This window comes from Nuphar pumila, chromosome 2, assembly GCF_984573655.1.
Source record: "Nuphar pumila chromosome 2, dmNupPumi1.hap1.1, whole genome shotgun sequence".
Lineage (NCBI taxonomy): Eukaryota > Viridiplantae > Streptophyta > Magnoliopsida > Nymphaeales > Nymphaeaceae > Nuphar > Nuphar pumila.
This window is the reverse complement of record NC_143250.1, coordinates 96,518,771-96,543,466: the sequence shown is the minus strand read 5'-3', so window position 1 is coordinate 96,543,466 and position 24,696 is coordinate 96,518,771. Positions and strand designations below refer to the sequence as shown.

General features: G+C 39.8%; 2 protein-coding genes across 3 annotated transcripts in view; both read left to right on the top strand.

Moving 5' to 3' along the window:
* Positions 1–9,416, top strand: part of LOC149846269 (uncharacterized) — a 50,932-nt gene extending 41,516 nt beyond the window's left edge. The window contains exons 19-25 of one of the 2 annotated variants that reach the window (XM_089996277.1): positions 3,154–3,359; positions 3,451–3,565; positions 7,659–7,790; positions 7,871–7,978; positions 8,154–8,260; positions 8,345–8,446; positions 8,563–9,416. In XM_089996277.1, coding sequence (XP_089852403.1) covers positions 3,154–3,359; positions 3,451–3,565; positions 7,659–7,790; positions 7,871–7,978; positions 8,154–8,260; positions 8,345–8,446; positions 8,563–9,055 — 1,263 coding nt within the window. In that variant the 3' untranslated portion in view covers positions 9,056–9,416. Of the gene's footprint in view, positions 1–3,153; positions 3,360–3,450; positions 3,566–7,658; positions 7,791–7,870; positions 7,979–8,153; positions 8,261–8,344; positions 8,447–8,562 lie in introns of those variants that run through there. The other variant, XR_016430272.1, reaches the window with a different exon arrangement.
* A 9,792-nt stretch (positions 9,417–19,208) lies between these two features.
* On the top strand, positions 19,209–24,673 carry LOC149846268 (outer envelope pore protein 16-2, chloroplastic-like). Its single transcript, XM_089997912.1, has 7 exons — positions 19,209–19,437; positions 19,537–19,588; positions 20,143–20,220; positions 20,359–20,390; positions 21,212–21,245; positions 23,110–23,177; positions 24,444–24,673. The coding sequence occupies exons 1-7, from the start codon at positions 19,315–19,317 to the stop codon at positions 24,585–24,587; spliced, it is 531 nt and encodes a 176-aa protein (XP_089854038.1). The 5' UTR covers positions 19,209–19,314; the 3' UTR covers positions 24,588–24,673.
* The last annotated feature ends 23 nt before the right edge of the window (positions 24,674–24,696 follow it).

Genomic DNA, 24,696 nt, shown 5'->3' with positions numbered 1-24,696 from the left:
GGTCTTCAAATGTAGGTAAGTCTGGTAAACACAACAAAGAAGTAACCATCATGTGATAATTGGGTCCTAGCCCACTCAAAGTCTGTTGTACCATATTTTTGTCACTGATCGCACAACCCACGATGGCCAACTGATCCGTGATAGTATTCATTTTGTTTAAGTACTCCATGACAGTCATGGAGTCCTTCCTCAACATTTGAAACTCTTTCTTTAAAAATGATATTCTAGCCTGAGAAACTTGTGAATATGTCTGAACAAGACGATGCCATAACTGCATAGCTGAGTAGTTATCCGGGATTGCCATGACCACCTCCTGTGACAGAGTGAAAGTGATGTAGGCAACCAAAGCCTGGTCTCGCTTCATCAAGGATACATACTCTGGATTTTTAACAAAAGTAATTGAAGTGTCACTCTCCCCACTCTTGCCTTCTTGTGATATGAAGGAACATGAACAAAGCCATCCAGATGTCCAGAAAGATCCTGACTCCTTATGAATGAGATAACTTGTCTCTTCTAGGTTAAAAAATTGGAATTGTTCAGTTTCTCAGACACAAGTTGACTGAGAAAGTTGGAAGAAAGGCCAGATTGCGAAAAAGGAGAATGAATCCATAGTCAATGGGAAGCGAAAACGAAGAGGATGAAGAGACCGGAAAGAGAAGTCATTTTAGAGCAAACAAAATAAGAATTTAGAACAGATAACTGAATTTCAGAGAACTCGGCTGCCTCTTTTTTTTTTAGCCTGCAGACCCGAGGCAGGAAAAACATAATATGCAGTAAAGAAGAACTGCTCTAAAGGAAAATAAGTATTCAGTCGGCAAGGAAGCACGTTAATATAAAAACAACGTGTTTTCTTCACTGTAGTTTCTTTCTAAATGGGAGAAAATTCAAGGTAGAGAGGAAGATAAGGTGCTGTTAACCAATCAAGGTAGAATACAGATCGTGCAGGTCAGATTCAGTTCTGACATCAATATGGAAGAAAGAAAAGAACGAGTTTGACGTGATTTCAAATCACGCAAACATGAGTTTTGATATTATGTGGGTAAATAAACAGGAGAAGAAGAAAACAGATGCAACAGTATGAAAGAAAGAAAGAACAACGAGAAGAGAAATAAAACGGAGAAGAAGAAATCAAATATTATGGGTTGTGAAGGAAGGAAAGAAACGATCTTCAAGGAAGAGAAAAATATCTTAGAAGAAGATGAAGGGGTTGGAACGATCTTCAAGTATCTGAAGCTCTGATACCATGTTAGAAACTGGTACTCCACTGTAAACCACAAGAGGAAGAGGAATAGAGAGGGAGAGAGACGTTGGTGGCTGCAGAAAACCCAAAATCAAGGTTTGCTGTTTCTTTTCATTCACTATATGCACGTACAGTGTAATTAGGGTATTACATAAAGTGTAGAAATTACAACATGCCATTAATGAGCATGTGTTTAAATAAAACTAAAACAGATTGGGTTTGGATCCTGAGATCCAGGTCCAGTCGTGACATCTTTTCACTAACTGTTTCGGCGGATCTCAGGCAATTGATTAAAACCTGTGCCCCATTAATGTCTGGCCTAAACAAATCCGATAATTATTGGGTTGGGATTTCGGCAGCCCAAATGCTGAACGGGCTGATCAGGTTCTAATGGGTTGCAAAGTGGGTCTGCCCAGTCTGATATCAACCCCAAGGGGTCATGTGCTATTTCCTTGACTCATTGTATCTTTGAAGTAGTTCTGTCATTGCTCTTGGATTATTCATATTTCTTTGTTGCAAATGTGTTCTCGTCCCTTATTAAAAAGTTAGTATGTCAAAGAGTGGACCTTCTTGTATCTTGCATTGTCCTTGAACATGTATTCCATCTGCATCAACGACAGTATCTGATTTGTGCGCATGATGTTTCTATGGTTGAGGTGGACTTCCAAAAGTGCCTCTTTCGGCAAATATTCTGGTGTCCACAATCTGATCACAGGTTTTTTTATGTTGCTGATTTTGCTTCGATGTCCTTTCCTCACATGGTTAGAGAATATGTATTTTGTATATCACCCGAAAATGTATGAACTATGGAGAACCATATGATAGTTAATGTTTGTTTAAACAGCGATAACCTATCCGGGTGAGGAGGAAGTGGGTAAGTGGGAAGATGAGGGCAGTTGCTCTAACCAATTTGTGACTGTTCACCTGACTTGGTATGTTGCTATAAGCAGCGAAGGCTTGTGTAATAGACTCAATGAGTGATTTGGAATTGGTAAGGTTGTCATTATATATATACAATACATTCTTTATGTTAATATTCTTGGTCGTGTCATTATCATCAAGGTGCTTGCAACATTTATCCCGAGTCCCGACCCTTGTGGATCATCAAAGGAATACAATATGTTCCTTCTTATATTCTAATTTTCCATATTGCCTTACTGAAAGGACATCTAGTCTGTCTAAAGTTGGAGGGTACATGTGGCAAGGACAGCAAGCAGAGGCAATGGAACCTTTCATGAAAGTGGGGGTCATGAGGACAGAAGGTTCTGTTAGGTTTCTTCTCAGAATGGGCAAATGTATAGCCTCCTCATCATCTCTGTGACATAATCAGCTACCAAAATCCCTGTAAATATGATGTGGATGCCATTGAAGGTGGTGTCCTCTTCGGGCTTGCTGTCCTTGACCCCCACTTTCATGATATCTTCATATCAACGCCTCTGCTTCTGGGAGGTGCCTTTCCTCCTTCCTTAAAAGTTGCTTTAATAATATGCTTATTTCTCTGTCTGATATGGACATCTGAATGATTGTTTTGGCTTCATCTCTCTCTCTCTATTTAAATTTATGTAGGTGTAATGAATTTTTTAACATAAAATGTACCATAGAAGACAAGAAAGTACAATTATAATGACTTGCATGAGTAAGCCCTAAATTAGTAAACTGATGCTGATGCCTTTTCTTTATTTGGAGGGATTTGATGAGGCCATATGTTATTGTAATATTGTTGCTTGAATATTCTCATTTGGTAGGAATCCTTGTAGTTATTGAACTTTTTTTTTACCATCCAACATGGTCTTCTAAAAGTGTTGGTCACCTCTTTAATTTATATAGACATAAATGAAGAATTCATTCAGAGTCTACTATCAGTGACTGATTGTTGATTAGTTTACTAATGCTTATCTTTTTCTGTAGAGCAGAAAGATGCGATTTTGGAGGTTTTCTATGAAAAACACATGGACCATTTAATAGATGTTGTAGCCTCATCCTGCCCCCCAAAAGGGACAGCTCGAAGTGTGGGTACTTTGGTTGATTTTGAAGCTCGGGCTGTCACTCAGCCTGAGATTCTCCTGAACATCTGTGAACTGCTCTGCTTTTGTGTGCATCACCATCCGTATAGGATAAAGTATTGATACCAGTTCATCCGTAGCATTGGTTTCTTCAACATGTTGGTGTAATCCCATGCTGACTTATAAACATGGTTTCCATTTTTGCAGGTGCAATTTTCTTCGCAACAATGCCATAGAGAAGGTACTCTCTCTTATTCGCAGAAAAGAGAAGTACTTAGTGGTTTCAGCTGTTCGCTTTCTGCGGTCAGTTATCTCACGTAATGTAAGTGATTTTAACTTCACTTTTCAATTAGTTCTCATGTCAACATGGCATAATGTTTGTCTCTGTTAGAATTCTCAATCTGTATTTCTTTAACACTTATATTATTGAGGTCCGGGCAAACACCCAGGGCCAAGACAACGAAAAAGAGGTTGTGAAACAAATTTTAACACTGCTTCACTCCTCAAATGCAAGAGCATGCATAGAAATGCACAAACCACATATTCTTACATGGAGCACAAGAAATAACATGAAGTACAAAGTGATCTGTAGAAGGGGAGGGTCCATGTGAACTAGCTGCCCGTAAACACCTGTGTAATATTCCAGAAATAAAATATCTAGCTGTCTTCTTCTTAATGAGAGCAATCGGGAAGAGATCAACTCAATGGCCATTGCTATGTATGAATATGTCCAATTGTCCATGCAAATTTCATATGCATGCGGATACATTTTCTCGCCAGGGCTCATCTTCTCTTGATATTGTCTTGCAAAATATTTGCAGTGCCCAGTCTGTCTCTTGGAGAATCTCTCAAGAAAAACTTGACGGTGGAGTGCATATGCATGCACATACACACACTGTGGTGCAACAACATTGATTAGCTATATCCAGTAGGCTTGGCTAAAAGTATGATTTGTAAGTTCCATGTTTCATATATTTCCATTTTCATTGTGTACTGAAAATGAAAATGGGTCTCAGAATTGTTCTTGATTTCCCAATGTCTGAGCATATCAGATATGCACTTTTTTAATCTCATTTTTTGTTGGAAACATACTTCCTGCCATTCCTTGTTGTTGACTGTTTCCGGACACTTGTTTGATTTTAAAACTTTTTTCAATCTCTGATAGGTTGAGCTGTGTATGGTTCCGGGACAATCTTTTGCATTTGCAAGCCTGTGTCTCTAGGGGTATTTGGTCTTCCACTTTGGCTGCATTTCCAACGTGCCCATCATGTGGGCACTACCAACTATCTTGTAGAAGTCTATTGAGATCTTGTAGACATGTTTATGATGGTTTTTTGTTGTTGTTGTCTTTTTTCTTTGTGAAAGTGTGTTTAATCACATTTTTTGGTGGAAACGTACTTGCTGCCATTCCTTGTTGTTGTTGAATGTTTCCAGACACTTGTTTGATTTTAAAACTTTTTTCAAACTCTGATAGGTTGAGTTGTGTGTGGTTCTGGGACAATCTTTTGCATTTGCAAGCCTATGTCTCTGTTAAAATACATTGTATATACTTTTGTATTCAACTGATATATGTATATTTATACAATACACATATATCAGGGGTATTTTGATCATTTAATGTACTGTAATAGAATACAGTCTACTGGGGACTGCAGAGTCTATTTATTTTATTTTTATTTTTCTGTTTTTTATATTGTAAATCAATATGACTGTTGGGAGGCAGTCCAACTAGTCGTTGGACTACTCCCAACATTCATAAATATGACCACTGGAGGCAGCCCAACGACTGTTGTACTGCCTCCCTCTCTTGCATGTGAGGCTCTATAAATAGAGCTTCACTATTTCTTGTTCTCTAACGTTTTTTACAAGCATTTTGTCTGGTAATATAAAATATTTATTTTTATATTGTTCTTGTGAGATTGTGTGCCTCCTTTGTGAGATTGTATTTGACCTAATAGTGGTCTTTGTGAGTTTGTGATCTCTTGTATCCCTTAGTGGCATTCCATTGTGATTGTTATTCACTTCATTTCGGTCTCTAGGGGTATTGGTCTTTCACTTTGGCTGCACTTCCAATGTGCCATCATGTGGGCACTACCAACTATCTAGTAGAAGTCTTATTTATGAGATCTTGTAGACATGTTTATGATGGTTTTTTTGTTGTTATTGTTTTTATTTTTTGTGAAAGTGTGTTTAATCACATTTTTCATGGAAACACACTTGCTGCTATTCCTTGTTGTTGTTGAATCTTTCCAGACACTTGTTTGATTTTAAAACTTGTTTCAAACTCTTATAGGTGAGCTGTGTATGGTTCTGGGACATTCTTCACATTTGCAAGCCAAGGAGGCGTACTTGACTTCTTCTCCTTCCTCTTCTCTTATTCTTCTTCCATTGGTGTGCTGGAGAGAGAAAAAAACAAACATAACATTTTATTTTATAAAAAGAAAAGATCAAACTGCCCCCCTCCTTTCTTTAAAAAAAAAATTCATCCACACCCCCTATTTCCCCAAAATATCATCCACACCCCCACTCTCCTCAATATATATATATATATATATATATATATGTTTTAAGTTGGGTAAGAGTAAGTTAGAATATATGGAATGTTAGTTTAGTAAGCAACGAAGTAGTGATGGGAGTGTAGTGAAGCTTGGTGAGCAAGAAATACCGGTGGATGATTGTTTCAAATATTTGGGATCTATCATTCAAAAGTATGGAGAAATTGATGGAGATGTAAATCATAGGATAAAGGTTGGATGGATGAAATGGAAAAGTGCAACTGGAGTGTTGTGCGATCGTAGAATGCCATTGCGGTTGAAGAGAAAGTTTTATAGGACGACTATTAGGCCCGCTTTACTATATGGTACGGAATGTTGGGCTGCCAAGAGACATCATATTCAAAAAATGAGTGTAGCTGAGATGCGTATGCTTAGATGGATGTGTGGAAATACAATAAAAGATAAGATTCGGAACGAGGAGATACGTAATAAGGTAGGCGTTGCACCCATTGAAAATAAGATGAGAGAGAATCGTTTACGGTGGTTTGGACATATTCGGCGAAGGCCTAATGATGCTCCAGTTAGAAGGATGGAGAAATGGGAAAATATATTAGTTAAAAGAGGTCGGGGTAGGCCTAGGAAGACTTGGATAGAGATGATAGGAAAGGATATGAATGCTTTGAACCTCACCGAGGACATGACATTGGATAGAAATGATTGGAGGAGAAGGATTCATGTGGAAGACCCAGAATGATTTTCTTTTTTGGTTCATATCGCCGACCCCAATTGTTTTGGGGTGAAGGCGTAGTTGTTGTTGTTGTTGTTGTTGTATAGCTGTGTCCTTGTACCCATAATTTTTTATATCACCATATCATACCCACACCCACACACGTACCCGTACCCATGTGACAATTTAATACATGTTCTCCAGCAAAAACAGCCGTGGAGATCACATCTTATAATCTGATCGACACACCCATTACCAATGTTAGAAAATCAATGGGGCTTCTACTGCATAGATGGTACTACTGGTAGTACCAAAGAAGTCTGTGCATGTATTTTATGTGTGTGCGTGTGCGTGTGCGTGTGCATGCACGTTTGTATATCTGTTTATTGCTGTAAGTTTTGTGGTGTTTGCATCTGTTTTTTGTTTGTCTATTGCTTTAACTCTTGTATGAATGGTTAGTGACAATTATTTGGTTGTATCTGAGAGTCTAGCTTGTTGGTTTTGCGTTGAGAGAATTATTAATATTTATCTAGAGAGACTGCGAGATAGCTTTGGTCCTCGATAGTACCATATCCTCCAGTAGAAGTCATGGTTGCAGGTAGTAAATTAGACCTGATAGATATGTTTGTCAGTGTTTCTTTACCAAGAAATATGCTCATGATCTAATTGTTTTGATGTAAATTCTAATTTTTGTTGTGAAGATTTGGTTCATAATGTGCCACTGAACTTTGAACCATTTAAAATCTTATATAGATCTCAAAATATATGAAATTAATGCATGTCTTTCACTAAAAAAGCTTTGAAGATCACATCTATAGACAGTATAGTATCTTGATGGCTACAACTTTTGATGTGTGTGTTCGTGTGCCCAGATGTGAAAAATCTTTACCCTTTTGAGTCCTAAGAATACCCATGTTTTCAGCAGATTCATTGCTGTACAAGTGATTTAAGATTGAAAGGTTCTTATCTACCACTTATGGTTGAAGAATAAATATGACTGATTAATTGGAATAGGCACAATTACGTAGCATGATAAAATCACAAGAGCATAAATTGGGAGATTTCGAGTGCCACTTTGTAAATGTTTTTGTGATATCTATATGCTAAGGTTTGTGCCTCTAAGTGCATACGTTTGTTGTCCTTTTGTTTTGAATGGGTGAGTGAACTGATGTTGAAGTTCTGTATGCTTGTAGGATGACGGCCTTCTTCGTCATATAGTTAAGAACGGCCTTTTGAAACCTATAGTGGATGTTTTTGTTGCGAATGGCAGTCACTATAATATGCTCAACTCTGCAGTCATAGAGCTTTTTGATCATATCCGTAAGGTGTCTTTTTTTTTCTGTTTTTGTATTCCTTATGGTGCAAATTTGTTGATTTTCCTTAATCATCATCCTTTTTTGTGCAGGAAAGCCTTAAACCCTTGATCACATACACAGTTGAGTGCCTTTGGGGCCAGTTAGAGAAATTTGAGTACATAGAAACATTTAGATCACTAAAACTCAAGTACGAGCAGGTGAGGCCCCTCTTTCATATAGAAATTTGACATTTGGGGAGGATCATGTAATGCAAATAATCAATAAGTTGGGAAGTTGTAGAATCAATAATGATTATGCACTAGTTTCTGTTCATGTTTTAAATTATGTCTGGTTTCTGAAGGATAATGTTTTTGAGTTTCATTGCTTTGTTAGGCACTGGAAACTTGCCAAACTAAAAACACCAAAGGTGACGTGGACCCGAGAAAGAGGATGGATGAACGTTCTCTCGAGAAAGAAGAGGAAGATTATTTCAATGACAGGTATACTCCTACCCCCTACCTGTCTCATGACTTGATATGATTCCTTGTGTTCTATATTTTTTATTTTTTTTTGTTTTTCATCAGTGATGAAGAAGATTCTGCCACAGCCCATGTCTCCAGTTCACGGAACCAACCAGCACAATCTGTCTTGGTAAATGGGATGAGCACAAGCTATTCATCTTCAAGGTATTGCTTCCTGCGTGTGTGTGTGTGTGTGTGTGTGTGTGTGTGTGTGTGTGTGTGTGTGTGTGTGTGTGGATGTTAGAGACCCCACTGTATTAAACCTGCATGAAATGTTATAGGGCGGGGTTGATAGGGCTGGTTGACTATGAAGATGACGACGACGGTGATGATTCCCCACCTCGGCATGGGGATAAGCAGGAGGATTCTACCATTTGCAATAGCGCAGCTGACTCTTCTGCAAAGCGGAAACAAAGTGTCGGAGCCAACTCCAAGGATGAGAGATTAGATATGACAAAAAAACAAAGATTAAATAGAAACTTGGACAATCGATCTGTTAATGTTGGTTCAACTTGTTTGATGTGTACCCCCATTGAGTCCCCTAAAAAGATGGTTTCTGCTAATTCTCGTCAATCTGCTTCTAAGAGCATACATTCAGAAGAATCTCCTGGTGAAACGGCAGGTGCAGTTCCAAGAGGTTGCAATTGCTTATCTTCTACTGCTGATATCAGACAAAGTAATGGAGAGGATCGATCGCTGGCTCCTGTCAGTAGCTCTGCATCTGAGTTAAACGGAGCTAAAGTTGCAACCTCCGAGCCATATCCAGTCCGATGACAGCTATCATCGTCGAACATTTGGTTATCAAGTTTACTTCTAGTGGGGTTCAAAAACATGGAACAAGATGCAGCCGCTTCCAATTTTTTAGGGCATAAAAGAAGAAACAAAAAGAAAAGAACGAGATGTCTGCATTGGTGGCCAGAGGGAAATAAAGGTTGCAACTTTTTTTTTGCATTCCTGACATGGTTGCAGCATCTAATTTATCAGTAGCCAGACGTACAAGAGAGGATGCACCAATGCAGCTGCTGCCATTGTATCCACCGCAGCGAAGCGTGCATTCTCGGCATGTTATCTGGCTATTGTGAGTATCTCATCTTTGTAAGTGCTGCTTCCTCATCCTCTGTAAAAAAAAAAGAAACAATGTCAAAATAATGCTTGCTTCCTCATCACGTTTTCTTACAAACATTCATTTCCCTTTTATTTCTTTTTTTTTTCCTGTTTTTTCCTTTGCTTAAATTTTTGTTGTTAATGGGTTTTTTTCATCCAAGTTGGGGACCCACATGTGGCATTTTCCTTTTTCTTCGAAATTTTCAGTGTTAGGGTGTTGGGTCTTTTGGGAGATTAGTGATAGCAGAAATAACGATATGGGTTGTAGGCTTTTAGCTTTTAGCCATGTAACAATTTGTAGACCTTGTACATTGTTGTGGGGAAAAGTGGAAAATCTGATTGGGGTCTTTTAGCTCAGCTCTTTGCTAGGGGTGCACCGAGCTTGGCTCGAAATTGTCCATGAAGATATATGAGCCGAGCTTGAACATAAGATCAGGCTTGACTTATATAAGTGAGCCGAGCTTGATCAAGCTCCTGAACTCGATTAAGCTCGGTTAGGTAATATGTAAATATTTGTTTGTCATATGGTACCAAAAGTGATTTTGCGTCGATGGGCAGGGTTAATACCTTTTTATCAAAACGTGATGGGTTGGAATCGCACGATTACTAAAGTTTTATTTTTAACAGTCCAGTTGTGTAAATCCCACCGCCGACTAAGGTGATCTATGTTTTGACCATCCAGCTGTAAAGTTTATTTATATATATTTTCTGTCCTTTAATTCAAAAAAAGTACAGGCTACCATAGTGGGCAGGCTTTATATCTAACTTTTTAGAGGTGGCGGGATCAAATCCTGCCCCTTGAAAAACGTCAAGCTCGGCTCGAGGCCGACCTGATCCTAGACAGTGTTGTTCAAGCTCGCCTCCGAGCTCGAGCCAAGTTGGAGCAGTGTTATTTCTGTTTGAGCCGAGCTTGAACAGCCCAAGCTGGACTCGTGTGCACCCCTACTCTTTGCTCATTCTGTGTAGTAATGATGTGACGATAATTGGATCCAAAAAAAGAATTAAGGTAAAAATTTTGATGTTAACAATCAGTTGTGCTGCATTATGTCCCTTGAGCTTTCCTTCTCTGTTAAACCTCTGCATTATGTCCCTTGAGCTTTTCTTCTCCTATCAGATATGCTTTAGGAGTGTTCATGCTGGACGCTCCTCAAAGAACTAGTATGGGGTAGAAAACCATGGTCACAAGTGGTCAAAATGGTACCTATCTGTGACATAGGTTTGGGTCCAAGCTGATAAACTTACCCTGCCCATAGTTTGGGAAAAGGAAGCTGATGCATTTGAGGAGCTGAGTGGTAGTTGCGGTGTTCACTCTTTGGTATTTGACATAAAAGCAGGCGTTGACAAGCCAATTTCAGGAATTGGTTACCTTTCACCATTCCAATTCCTCATCATCCTAATTTGGTCTGTAGGATTTGGGTTTCTACACTGGGTGCTTGGGGGGGCTTGTGTGAGTTATTCATCTTTCTCAGGATGCATGGGATTCCCAATTTGTAGAGAGCTTCATTGCTTTGTTAGCATCTGAATGTTGCCATTTCCTATCATGTGGTCAGCTTCTTTGTTTGCTCAGCATTTTGAGTGCTCGTATTCCTCCAAAGTAGGTGGTACTGTGTAGTCATGTGGGAGGCGACATTAATGATGCTGGATGCTTTATAAGGAGAGGAGGTTTGAGAGATAGGGAATGGGGGGCATGGTAGGAAATCATGAAGGGAACTAATGTAACAGGAAATATAATAATATAAACCGGTCGCGGACTGATCTGGCCAACTACTCTTATAGATGTCCTGTACAGTTTTGGTGGGCTCAAAGTTTGTTTTAATGACTGTAAAACTGATTTTTTTTGGGGAGTAATCTAACTAAATTAACTAGAGGGGGATCAACAAAATATGGAAAGATAGGCCCCTGATTGGCACACATGTTTGATCTGGTGATTCGTATAAAATTACTTCATACTTAATGAACTGGTAGGGGTTCGCCTAACTCCAGCTTGACTAAAAAAATTGTTCTGTTCCAAGCATGAGTTGGTTTGGTTTGAAGACCGCCTTCTCACGTTTCAGAATGGGTTATCTATCAACTATCGTTGGTGGGTTGGTGTCAAAGGTTCTGATTGGGCGCCTTGCCAAAAGGAATGGAGTTGCCAAATAACAATAAAAAATTTAACACAAGATATACCTCGTGGTCACAAATCTTGTTCCGGGGATATTCTCTGCCAGGGAATACCGAGTTGCCAAACAACCCAGAGGATTTGCTAAATGATAAGAATAATGGTAGTTCGATAGATCAGTCTAGTCACGAAAACCCAATTCTAGTGTCAACAAAAATTCAGTTTTCCCTCAAGTCAAAGTTGTTCCATAAGATAATAGATGTCTAGCAGATACAAGAAGTCCACAAAAGCCGAATTGTAGTATAAACAAAAGTTTGGTTACGAAAGATAGTAGAAGTCCAGCAGAGTTAAGAAGTTCTGAATCAAGCATAACGTAGAAGAGTTCACAGCATTAGAAGAGTTGGAAAAATCCAGGTGTACCGAGTTTTGATAATTCTTAAGCAAGATTTACCGATTTTTTGATAAAACGATAATCCTTAAGTTATCGTTTTATCATTATCTCTCTCATTGTCGATTTTTGTAAACAGTTTGTATTCTCTTATATATAAATATATGCTCGACCTCTCGGTGTACAAGAGAGAAAATCGACCTTCCTCCCGTGATTAAACTTCTTTCACGGTATCAAAGTCTGCAACCTCAAACGAGTCATCAATGGCTTCCTCCTCTCCCTCACATTTCCTATGACCCAATGGAACGTTATCGCCAGCTTAGTCTCGATAAAACTTAAGTCGAGACAATTACCTGTTGTGGAGATCACAACTAGAATCTGTCATGATCAGTCAGGACCTCCTCAAGTTCATTGATGAAACTTGTATTCAACTAGAACCATTCATTATCACAGCTGATGGAGGTAAGACCAAAAATCTAAGTTATCTTATTTGGATTCGTTCTGATCAATTAGCCTTCAGTTGGATTAAAGCGACTGTGACTGAAGTTGTTCTCAGGCAAATCATGAGAACAAAAACGGCTCACGAAGCCTGAATTGCTTTAGAAAAAGCATACGGATCTCAATCCCCTTTAAGACTCATGCTTCTAAAAAATGATCTGACTTTTATTAAGAAAGAGAGTATGAACATGTTATATCTTGACCGCATAAAGTTTCTGGCCAACTCTCTTACCATCACCAATCATCCTGTTGAAGATGAAGAATTAGTCCAGTTCACTCTGAATGGCCTGCCCCTTGAATATGAAAGCTTCGTGACCTCTGTCACCATTAATCTGACCTTGTCTACTTTCACAAATTTATATGATCTATTGCTTAACCAAGAAAAAATGTGTGCTTCTTATGCATGTTAAGCCCATTGAAACTCCTAAACTGCAGCAAACTACCTTCACATCATCCAGAGGGTGAGGTCGTGGCCATAGTTTTTACTGCGGTTGTGGCCGGGGCCAAGGAAACTTCTTGCCAAACCTGACCAACAATAATTCAAATCAAGGTGGTCGTGGAGTTGTTACCTGTCAATATTGTGGAAAACAAGGGCATATTGCTAAAAATTGTTGGGATATCTCAAAAGTTTTCTTTGCCATGTCTTTTCAGTAATATGTGGATGACTATTGATATCCTGACACTAGTGCTACAAATCATCTTGTTATGGATGATCAATAACTCACCCATAAATCTTCATATCATTGTGGTGAGCAAATCATGGTTGGTAATGGTAAGATGCTTCCCATCTCACACACTGGTAATCTTACTTTGAAAGCTCATGGATCTTCATTTGATTTAAAGGATGTTCTTCATGTTCCTTCCGTTATAAAGAATCTTTTATCTGTGGGTCAGTTTACTGAAGATAATGTTTATATTTTTGAACTCACTCATTCTAAATTTCTTGTTAAGGATCCACATACAAATAATATTCATCTTCGAGGACTGAAATTCAGCGCGAGACAATACCCAATCAAATTTAATGACACTAAGCAGATGGCAGCATATGCTAGCAGAACAACTCCTTTAGACATATGGCATCAACGTCTTGGGCATGCTAATCAGAAAATTGTCTCTTACTTAAACTCTCATAATTTTATTTCAGTTCTTAAAGACAGTAAAATAAAAGTGCGTGAGAGTTGTTTGATAGGCAAAGCTCACAAACTGCCTTTTGGTCATTCTTGCTCCTCTACAGCATCTCCTCTCGAGCTTTTACATGCAGATGTCTGGGGGCCTGCTCCAATTGCTTCTCGTGATAACTTTTATTTTTATCTTCTTACAGTGGATGATTTTTCTCATTTTTCTTGCCTTTTTCTATTATATGCCAAGTCTCAAGTATTTGAGTGCTTTAAGTGTTTCAAGCAAGTCACAAAAAAAACAATTCCAACTTGCTATCCGAGCTTTTTAAGCTGATAATGGTGATGAATTTACTAGTCATGAATTTGAATGCTTTTTACAAGACTATTGTATTCTTCATCATTTTTTGTGCTCGCATACCCCAGAACAAAATGGGTTAGTTGAGCGAAAACATCGACATGTCGTTGAAACTGGACTTAGTTTGTTATATACTGCCACCTTGCCTTATACCTTTTGGGTTGATGCCTTTCTCACCGCTGTCTATATTATTAACCGTCTTTTCACCCTTGTTCTTAATCATAAAACTCCGTATGAACTCCTTTCTTATAAATTTTTTTACTATCATCAGCTATGTAATTTTGGTGCCCGTTGCTACCTCCTGTTGACACCCTATCACACTTCAAAGTTTCAGCCAAAGACCACATTCTATATTTTCCTTGGCTATGTCTCTTATCACAAAGGTTACCTTTGCTTTGACCCCTCCCATTGCCACACCTACATCTCTCGGCATGTTTACTTTGATGAATCTGTTTTTGGCCCTGCCAATAAGTCTTTTTGCTCCTCATCACCAAACCTCTCTGAGTGGGGCCTTTCTTCCCCGATTATCCTACCTTCACCCGAACTGGTTTCACCGTCCCTTCCTCCATTGACGACCCCATTCAATACCTCTCTGTTGTCTCTGTCACCTTGTCCATCCTCACCTGAGAGCCCCACTCTTGCTCCTGACCCACCTGACTCATCCTTTACTGAACCCCTTGTCAGTCGTCCTGCTAACCATACTCACCCCATGGTTACTCGATCCATGACCAACTCTCTTAAACCTCATGTTTTCTCCACCACCCGCTATCCTCTTTCCCTTGTTTGCTTTAGTCCTATCTTCCTCACTCTCGAACCTTCCTTATTTTAATAGGCTAGCCTTGACCCCAAATGGCGAGCGGCTATGACTAAAGAATTTCATGCCCTCCAACTTAACCACACTTGGCATCTTATTCCCCTTCTGCCTCATTATAATGTCATTGGCTCCAAGTGAGTATTTCACATTAAACGACATGTTGATGGCTGTGTCGCTCGCTACAAAGCTTGACTAGTTGACAAAGGTTTTCATCAAGAAAAGAGCATCAATTGCTTTGAGACATTTAGTCCTGTAGTCAAGCCCACCACCATTTGTGTTATCCTTGCTCTTGCCGTTTCTTCAGGTTGGCCGATTCATCAGTTGGATCTCAATAATGCCTTTCTTAATGGTCTCTTGACTGAAGATGTCTATATGACACAACCTCAAGGTTTTGAAGATCCATCATGCCCTTAGCATGTTCACAAACTTGATCGGGCGTTGTATGGCCTCAAATAGGCTCCGCGTGCCTGGTACCAATGACTTAGTACCTACCTTTTGACTTGCGGCTTTTGTATTTCACTTTCAGATACTTCGTTATTTATTTTTTGTGACAGAGGCTTGGTCATTTATTTGCTTGTCTATGTTGATGACATCATTATTACCAACAACTCTTCAAGTACTATTCAGGATTTAATCAAGTGCCATAGTGAGACCTTTTCCATCAAAGACCTTGGGTGGTTAAATTATTTCTTGGGTATTAAAGTTCTTTATAACTCATCTAGACTTCTCCTTTGTCAGTGCACATATGCACTTCAACTATTACAACATGCCACCATGTCCGAAGCTAAGCCGATCTCTACCTTACTAAGCTCTACTTCTCGGTTGACCAAGGACGATGCTACTTCCTTCCATGATCCTTCTCTATATCGTAGTGTTGTGAGTGGTCTTCAATATCTCACCATCACTCAACCAGACATTGTGTTTGCGGTAAACAAAGTTTTTTAATTCATGCATAGCCCCACGGTCACTCACTGGTCTGCGGTCAAACACATTCTTTGGTATGTTAAAGCGACCATTCATTATGGCTTGTTTCTTGCACATACATCATCTTTCCATCTCAGTGCATTCTCTGATGCTGAATGGGCGGGCAATATTGATGATCGAAAGTCCACAAGTGGTATTACAGTCTTTCTTGGCTCTAGTCTGGTGTCGTGGTCCTCTCGCAAGCAAAGAACTATTGTCCGATCCAGCACTGAGGCTGAGTATAAGTCCTTGGCCTATGCAGCGGCTGATCTCCTTTGGCTCAAGTCACTTCTTATTAAACTCGACTTTGACTCTTCTTCTTCACCCACTCTTTGGTGTGACAATCAACTGTTTATAAAAATCGACAATGAGAGAGATACAAGAAAATGATAATACGCTAATGATAAAATGATAACTTAAGGATTATCGTTTTATCAAAAACTCGGTACAACTTGCTTAAGAATTATCAAAACTGAATACCCCTGGATATTTCGAACTCTTCTAATGTTGTGAACTCTTCTACGATATGCTTAATTCAGAACTTCTTAACTTTGTTGGAGTTCTACTATCTTCCAGAACCAAACTCTTGTTTACACTAGAATTTGGATTTTGTGGACTTCTTGTATATGCTAGACTTCTATTATCTTCTGGAACAACTTTGACTTTAGGGAAAACTGAATTCTTGTTGACACTAAAATTCGGTCTTCGTGAGTCTCTTCTAGACTGATCTATCGAACTACCATTATTCTTATCATGCCCTTGCAAGCTCAGTGTGGGTTCAACGACGTTGAGCTTGTCACGAATGAGCATGAAAAGTGAAACAAGGAGTTTTGTTAGACTGTTAGCAAGCTGGTCAGCAGAATTGATAAACTGCACTTGAAGGTATCTCTTTTGCACATGGTTTCGAACAAAGTGAAAGTCAATTTCAATGTGTTTAGTGCGTACATGAAAGACAAGATTCAGTACGAGATTAAATCTAAATTACACATCATAACTAAACTACATTAAACTAAAATACAATTAAGAGTTAGAATATTCTAATGCAATAACTTAATATAAGCTAACTACTTAACTCTAAAAAGATAATTGAATTTAAAACTACTTTAAATTAAAGTTAACAACTAACTTAAACCTAACTAGGGTTAGTTGCTCTAACTAGGACACTAAGGGGAGCGAATTTAGGTCTGACTTTGACTAAGAGGCTCACGCCCCCCTAGGTGTAGGGGTGGCAATTTCTGACATGACCCGCCAACCCGCCTCTTAGGCGGGTTCGGGTTGGGCTTAAGCCAACCCGTTTAATAAACGGGTCGACCCGCGTAACCCGTTTATTAAGCAGGTCGGGTTCGGGTTGGGGGTATGCCAACCCGCCAACCCGGCTGACCCGTTTAATAAACGGGTTAGGCGGGTGGGTCAACCCGCCAACCCGACCCGCCAACCCGTCTGCCAACCCGTCAACCCAACCCGCCAACCTGTCGACCCGCCAACCCGACCCGTCAACCCATCAACCCGACCCGTCAACCTGACCCGCGAACCTGAGAACCCGTTTACCCAACCCAACCCATTTATTAAATGGGTTGGCGGGTCGTGTCGGGTTACCCGTTTATTAAACGGGTCGGGTTCGGGTTGAGGTATGCTGACCCGCCAAGCCGTCGGGTCGACCCGCCAACCCGACACGATTGCCACCCCTACCTAGGTGGACCCCACTAAACGACTAAGTAAAACATAAAATACAACAAGACTATACTTAACTAAATGCAATAACACTCTAAACTATTTGATTTAATTAATAACAAAGTATAAAAGTCAAAACAAGAATCAATTAATGTTAATTTAACACAACTACACATGATAAAATCAAAATCTGAACTAACTATTAAATCTAAAGCTCGGCTAACATGAATTAACTTAATTTGGACTAACTAATTAACTAATGTGAATTAAAATAAGACTAAACATCACTAACTGCATTAGACTAATATTAAACTACAGCAAAACATGAATGAATGAAAATAACCTAGCTATGTTAAAACGATAATTGATAACAAGAAAGAAAACCGGTTAAACTATTTTAATTAATCTATCTAAACAAACTAATTTCTAAACAATTAATCTAATTTATTCTAATTACATGAACTAACTATCATACTAATCCAATGAACAACATTAACATGAATTGAATTTAATAAATAAACAAAAGAACTAACTATTCTTAAATCAGCTAAAATTAATTCTAATTAACTAAAAATGATAGTTGAATTAAAACAACTATTTCTAATCTAATTGCTAAAAAGTAATTTCTATATATATAAATATATGCTGGTACAAGAGAGAAAATCAACCTTCCTCCAGTGACTAAACTTCTTTCACTGAATCCATGACTATTATGGAATGCACTTTTTTGCCCCTAAGCTACAATTTCCAAACAGGAAGATCAGAAAGAGTATTTGAGCTATGAACTAACGTGGTCGAGCTTTCTTAGGGGCATGTTTGCAATGCCATGTGAAAGTTGGATTCCCTAAAGTGCTTGTGACAGCAAATGACAATCACAACACTTTCTCAAGTTTAATGAAACATGAGAAAACACAAGTTATGATTGTGATTCTCACTTGAGAATGCCTCTCTCCTGGAACTGTGAAGTTGGTCACAAAACTCACCTTGTTACAACAATCACAGCTTGAATTTTCTCAAAGCGTGATGACGCATCACTCTTTAGATTTGAAACTAAATTTGAATCGATATTTCAAGTCTGATTTGGATCTAGATCCACGTTAGTAGGATCTATTTGAAAATTTTAAAGGCTATCCCTTGTTTCCTTTTCGTTTTTAACTGGACCCAGTCTCGCCGCAAAATTCAGATCCAATCACTACGCCACTACATCACATTAAATTTGGATCTGGATCTCTATTCGGTTCTGATGCTTAAATTGAGGATCCGAATCTAGCCCGTATCACAATCGTTTGCGAATGAGATTAAACGGGTTACGTTGCGACCTCATACGGAAAATAACGTTCAATCATCAGTGGTATGAAAAATGACCAAAATACCCATCAATTAAGGGCCGGCAAAACTCCCATAAAGGACCTGTATCAGGCTGGTCCAACCTGACCCAATGGCGAGTGTTGTGGGTCGCAAATTGGATGAAACGCAGTATTCAGTAAAACAAAAACAGTTAAAACCACTTAGGTAACAAGTAAAAAACCTTTTAAGCTTTTCTATTTTTATATATTTAAAATAAAAGATTTTTATGTAGTTGTTTATTGTCAGCTTAACCACAACCCAAATCGGACCAGAGACGACCGGATCAGACCCGTTTGGATCCCTCGTCCATTTTGTAAAGTAAAGGGGTATTTTGGTCACTCAAATGAGAACGAGGCGGTCGCAGGTGCGCGGCGCGTAAGCCAGCGATCTCGCAGGAACAAAGCTACGTGTCAAAACATATGGATATTTCCACTTTTACCTCTACATCGGACGGACGAAATCACGTTAGTCTTACAAAGCTTCGAATCACGAGGGCAAATCGGTCTTTTCTGAGAAACCAGACTCTTCTATATAACTACCCGTAAGCTTCAGTCTTGCTACATCTTCTTCGCTCCAAATTTTCTATTTATCTCTCTCGTTTCTTTGCTTTTGGTTTTGTTGAAGCGTTGGGTCAAGTTGAAGGCGTGGGAGGCGTCGATCGGGGTTTACGAAGGATGAGCGGCAGTGGAAGCCGATCGCTCCTGGACGAGCTCCGGAGCTTTGACAAGGGAGGGCTCTTCGACCTCGGCCACCCTCTCCTCAACAGGGTCGCCGAGTGCTTCGTCAAGGCCGCCGGGGTAACCTTCTCTTCCTCTCCCCTTCCGGTTTTCGTACTGGTTTTCCGGCGAACTCTCTCTCTCTCTCATGTATTTGTTCTTTCCCGGTGATGATTTCAGATCGGCGCTGTTCAGGCGGTCTCCCGCGACGCGTACATCGCTCTGGTGGAAGGTAAAAGAAGCGGTTGCCGTTTCTTTTGTATATCGGAGATGTTCCCGTCATTCTAGAACTGAGAGAGAGAGAGAGAGAGAGAGAGAGAGAGAGAGAGAGAGAGAGAGAGAGAGAGAGAGAGCCCTTCAGAATCCGAAAATGTCGGGGGAATCGATCTCCAGATAAATTAGCGCCTCGTAAAAATCATCATGAGAAGTATAGTTAAAATTTAAATTCAGTGTCACTGACAGAACATTTTATAGTGTCATTTATGACGCGATCCGATCGTATTGGCATTAATTCGGTGTTTTTTAAATTTTATTTTATTACTTGTTAAAAAAATCGTGTCGCTGTATCCTATTTTTGAAAAAAACATCGAACATGCGTGTCAAACTCGAGTCACGTATCCGATGGTACCCGTATCTTTTTGACACGGTGGCTCTTTCCATCAAGATGACGAAAATGCCCTTCTTGTGGTGTCGCTTCTTCGTTTTACTTGATCGGGGTTTATAATTGTAGTGTGTAGCAAATCTAAATGCGTTACCCGTCAAGAAGGTGACCTCTTTTCGTGTCAGGAGGGTCTGGAGACGCCGGCGGTGGCGACCCGGAGCTCATCAAGACCAAGCGCCACCCTCGCTTCCCCGAATTGAAAGGTGAGAGGCCAAAGAAAAGAAGAAAAAAAAAACTTGGATCTTCTCTTGTTTTCCATTGCCGGAGAATGCCTTTTTCCGGCGACCTCTCGAGCTTTGACTTTTTGCGTTTTGTTTTGTGGTTTTTCTTTCTTTTTGCAGGAGAGACATGCGCGAAGTGTCTTGAGGCCCTGGTAAGCGCGAGAATATCTTTTGCTTTTAAGGGTACTTTCGTAGTTTTCTGTGCACTCAGGAGTTGGGATGACAGTGGACCGGGGCGGGTGTTGGACCGGTATCAAAATTTTGCCCTCCATCCCGTACTGATTTTGATTTTAACCTCCATCTCCAGTCAATTCTCTTTATGTCCTCTGTTCCCGTTTCATGCCCTCCATCCCTCGTCCAAACGGGACTAGGCCCCAATTTTCCCTGACCACTGCCATCCCTACTCAGGAGGGTCCATCGCTCTGTCCTCGTTCGATTGCACTCATCCCGTGTGTCATCCTCCTTCTTCATACGATACCCTCATAAATTTTATGATGCAAGTAATGAAGTTGTTTTGATGGACTCCTTTGGAGCATGGGGTAAGCCCACAGCATTTTACGGTGCCAGACAGTGACAACAGTAATTTCGGCATTAAACATGAATCGTCCATCGCATTCAAAAAATATGATTTTTGAAATCATGCCTTGTCAACTATCGATTCTTTTAACCTGCAAACAAGTTGGATTTGGGCAATTTAAATGCCAATTTGCACTAAATGAATGACGTAGATCACATCTTTTGGAGTCTGTTTTGATCAAAACAACTTGCGTCAATGAAATCTCAAGGAGGGATGAGTGGAACCGATGACCAATTTACCCTTACAAAAGTAACAAAAACCCTTTTTATTTATTTATTTCCGAGCTATTATTTTTGTAATGAATTCGTTCGTGGGAATTTAGGGAGCTTCAGCTTTGTTTACACGCTTCAAAAGATAGATTTTAGCTTTTTTTTTTTTTATGTCTCATGATTTCAGGTGAAAAATACGGGCAAGGAGTCGCTTCAGTGGGGTACGTGTAAACGTATTATGCTTCCCTGTGTTTTTTTACTTTCTGTAAATTAGGGAGACGGTGGTACATTCTTGAAAAGAACTCATGTTTTCAAAATATCGCCTAGTTTGAAAAAATCGCGTAACGATATATCAACACGTTTTTGTTTCTTGTCTTTATATTTTTCGGTTGTTTTGCTTTTTCAAATTTTTAATAATCTGATATTCTACCGAGAATTTGTTTTTTTAATTAATTTATCGGGATATATTTCTTGAGGAGATTTTCTCCAGAATAAGGATTTGTGAGATTGGGCAGAATAAGTCACTCTCGATAACGATTCGGAAAATTTTATTGTTGGATTTTCAAATTTCTAATCAGTGGATGAGTGGATCCGGGTCGAGCGTTTCAAGAACCACGAGAATGGGTTTGGATTACTATTCACGTTCCTGACCCAGATCCACTCAGGGTTCAGGCTCTTACCGGCTATAGGGGGAATGGCAGGATGCCCCCAAATTAATAGGAATGTGAACGGATCCGATCCGTATCGGATGGGGTCAATAGCATATTCGATTAATCGGATGTTGGCAGAACCGATTTGAATTTGGATTGTGAAAGCCTCATATGGGCCTGGTCATGGTTGGTCTGAATCTGAACCTGAGTTTCAAGCAGTGAGCCTGAAACTGAATCTGAAATAGAAACCGAGTTTGATATACCACTTTCCGATCCCTTGAAAGTAGGTTGAGAGCATGCGTTTTACATGTGAAAATGCATAAACTTATTGGATTCAATCCTGATCCGAGTATCGATCCAATATGTTGATCTGTATCTGAGTCCGAACGTATAGGTGTGGATCCAATTATAATTCTAATTCTAATTATTTTAAGATCCATATATTCGATTTGAATTACGATCTTACCAAGTCCGATCTATTTCATTTACCGGATTAGCTTTCGGTCAAGGGTGGGCCAGCCCTAATAGGATCTTGGTTTTGGGTAGGGGTGGGCATCGGCCCGGCCTGCTAATGGACCGGTTTGTTGACTGGGCCGGCCTGGTCAACAACCTGACCCGTTTACTGGGGGGGCCAGGTTTTGGCCCAGATTTTAACGGGCTCAGGTTTGAAGAGCCCATCGGCCTAAAGCGGGCTTGGTCCGCCTGGCCCAATCTTAAAATGCATAACTGGTTGACTGAAATTATGGGTTAATGAGAGAAAAATAAGTTTTCATGCAATTAATTCTTAATTAATGCAACTAATTAGATAAATAGTAATATTTAACAAATAACAAAGGTAAATAATAATAATAGTTATTCAAGTTATTATGTAATAGTTAATTTTTTAAAAAAAATTATTATTAAAAAAATAATAAATAATTCATGCCCATCAGGCTGGCTGGCTTGAGCCTGGCCCACGCATATAACGGGCCCGGTATTGGCTCGGTACCTAAGGGGCTCGGGCCTAAAATCATGGCCCACGGAGGGCTGGGTCGGCTTGACCACCGCGCTGGTTGCCCACCCCTAGTTTTGGGCTTAGTTTTTACCCCAACTCTGCTTACCCAGTGATTAAAGTTTTTACTTGTAGTCTAGTAAATCTTTGTTAAATGTTGATATATAGAAAAAGAAAACTGGAAAAACATTTTAGAGTACAAGTACATTAAAAACTGTTTTATCTGGTTAACACAGGGAGTAAAACGTGATATTTTATTAGAAACTGTGTTATCAGGTTAATACTGGCATAGAAACATGATATTTTCAAAATACCACGTTATTTTGGAAGTGTATTGTCGTGATATTTTCAAAATGTCGCCGACAAGGTTGGAAAAGGTGCAGCCCTTGCTTGATATTTCTTTGTGGTGTAAAATGCATTCTTGACTGATTCATTGGATGGCAGGTCTAGCTGCAGGCATGTACTCAGGGCTCACCTATGGCCTGAAGGAGGCAAGCGGCTCTCATGACTGGGTAGGTTTTTAACTATTTCACATGCAATGACTTGTTGAATTGAAAGAACAGGAAAAAAAGAAAAAGAGGGGACTGAGAAGTGTGGGGGTGATCTAGGGCTGGTAAATGAGCTGAATGAACCGAACAAGGACTGTTTGGGCTCTGGCACGTTTATGGCCAGGGGGTGTTTGGGTTCGGCTTGTCAAGCTCGTATGCGCCGAGCAGAATAAAGTAATCTTTTTTTTTTTAAATCAAAGGGTCGTTAGCATGTATGATAAAATCATAGAAGCTATCCAAACGAGCCGAGACGAACACCCTCTGTTCGTGCTTGGCTCGGGTACTTTGAGCGAGTTTGTGTTAGGCATCTAGACAAACTGAACTCTAACGAATCAGGGAAGAGCCGAGTCACAAGCTGCTTGGTTCGTTTTCCAGCCCTCGTGGGATCCAGTGAAATAGTTGAATTGGTAGGGTACCACCATCTTAAGATAAGGGTTTGGGTCTCTTTAATTTGGCCCGTCCACCCGCTTGGCGATGAAAAAGAAAAGATGGGCACTAAGTTGAAATGGATCAATTGGTTAAACAAAGCAAATTGTGTTCATGGGATGGTACTATTGGTCACCAGATGTGTGGGTCTGAAATGCTTCACTGGGTTGTAAGGAACAACTCTATATGCAAGGATAAAAAACCTCATTTGAACTATTAATGCCTCCCATAGTGTGGTAATGTTGTCGGTATCGGTGAGTATCGGCAGAAAATCGATAAGCTTCACCCCCTGAATCGGCTATTTTTTAATAAATATAAAAATACTAAAAAATAATTTTAATAGTTTTAACACGTGTCACGTTATGATTGATACATAATATTTTATTATTATTTTTGGGCGATACAGAACTATTCACTTCAGTATCGCCGATACAGCTGAATCGGTGGCTTTCAGGGCCGATACCGATACTGACAACATTTGGGAAACGCGGGTCTGCTGGATGAGAAAATTTTGAAACATAATCATCCAGATGGTATGGTATGCTAGAAACATTTGAAATTTGGAACTAAGAGGAGTGAAGACCCAGCCATGCTTGCGTACGCTGTAATTTGGCTGATCCCTTCAATTTTTTATAGTTTTGTGTTCGCAATTAACATGATCAAGTATTCATGAACTCCAACACTTATTTCGAAGAGGATGGTGCTTTTGAAATTTGTCTAGTGTGGGGTCTTCAGTTTTTGTTTTCCTCTCTTTTTTCTTGCCTCGATCACAAACTTAAGGCAGGGATCTGCAATGGGTTGCAGAAGAACAGCGCGGTGGCCGGGGCGATAACGGGTGCAACACTGGCGCTTACAACGGATGATACATCGCATGAGCGTATAGTGCAGTGCGCCATCACCGGGGCTGCGCTCTCGACCGCAGCCAACCTCCTTTCTGGGATCTTCTAGGTTCGACGGTGGTCTACTAAATGGTTGTGGACTTTTTTTTTTTTTGCTTAGAACTGAATGAATTTTCTTGGTCTTGTTGATACTTGTGGTCCTTTAAACCGGTGGCTAG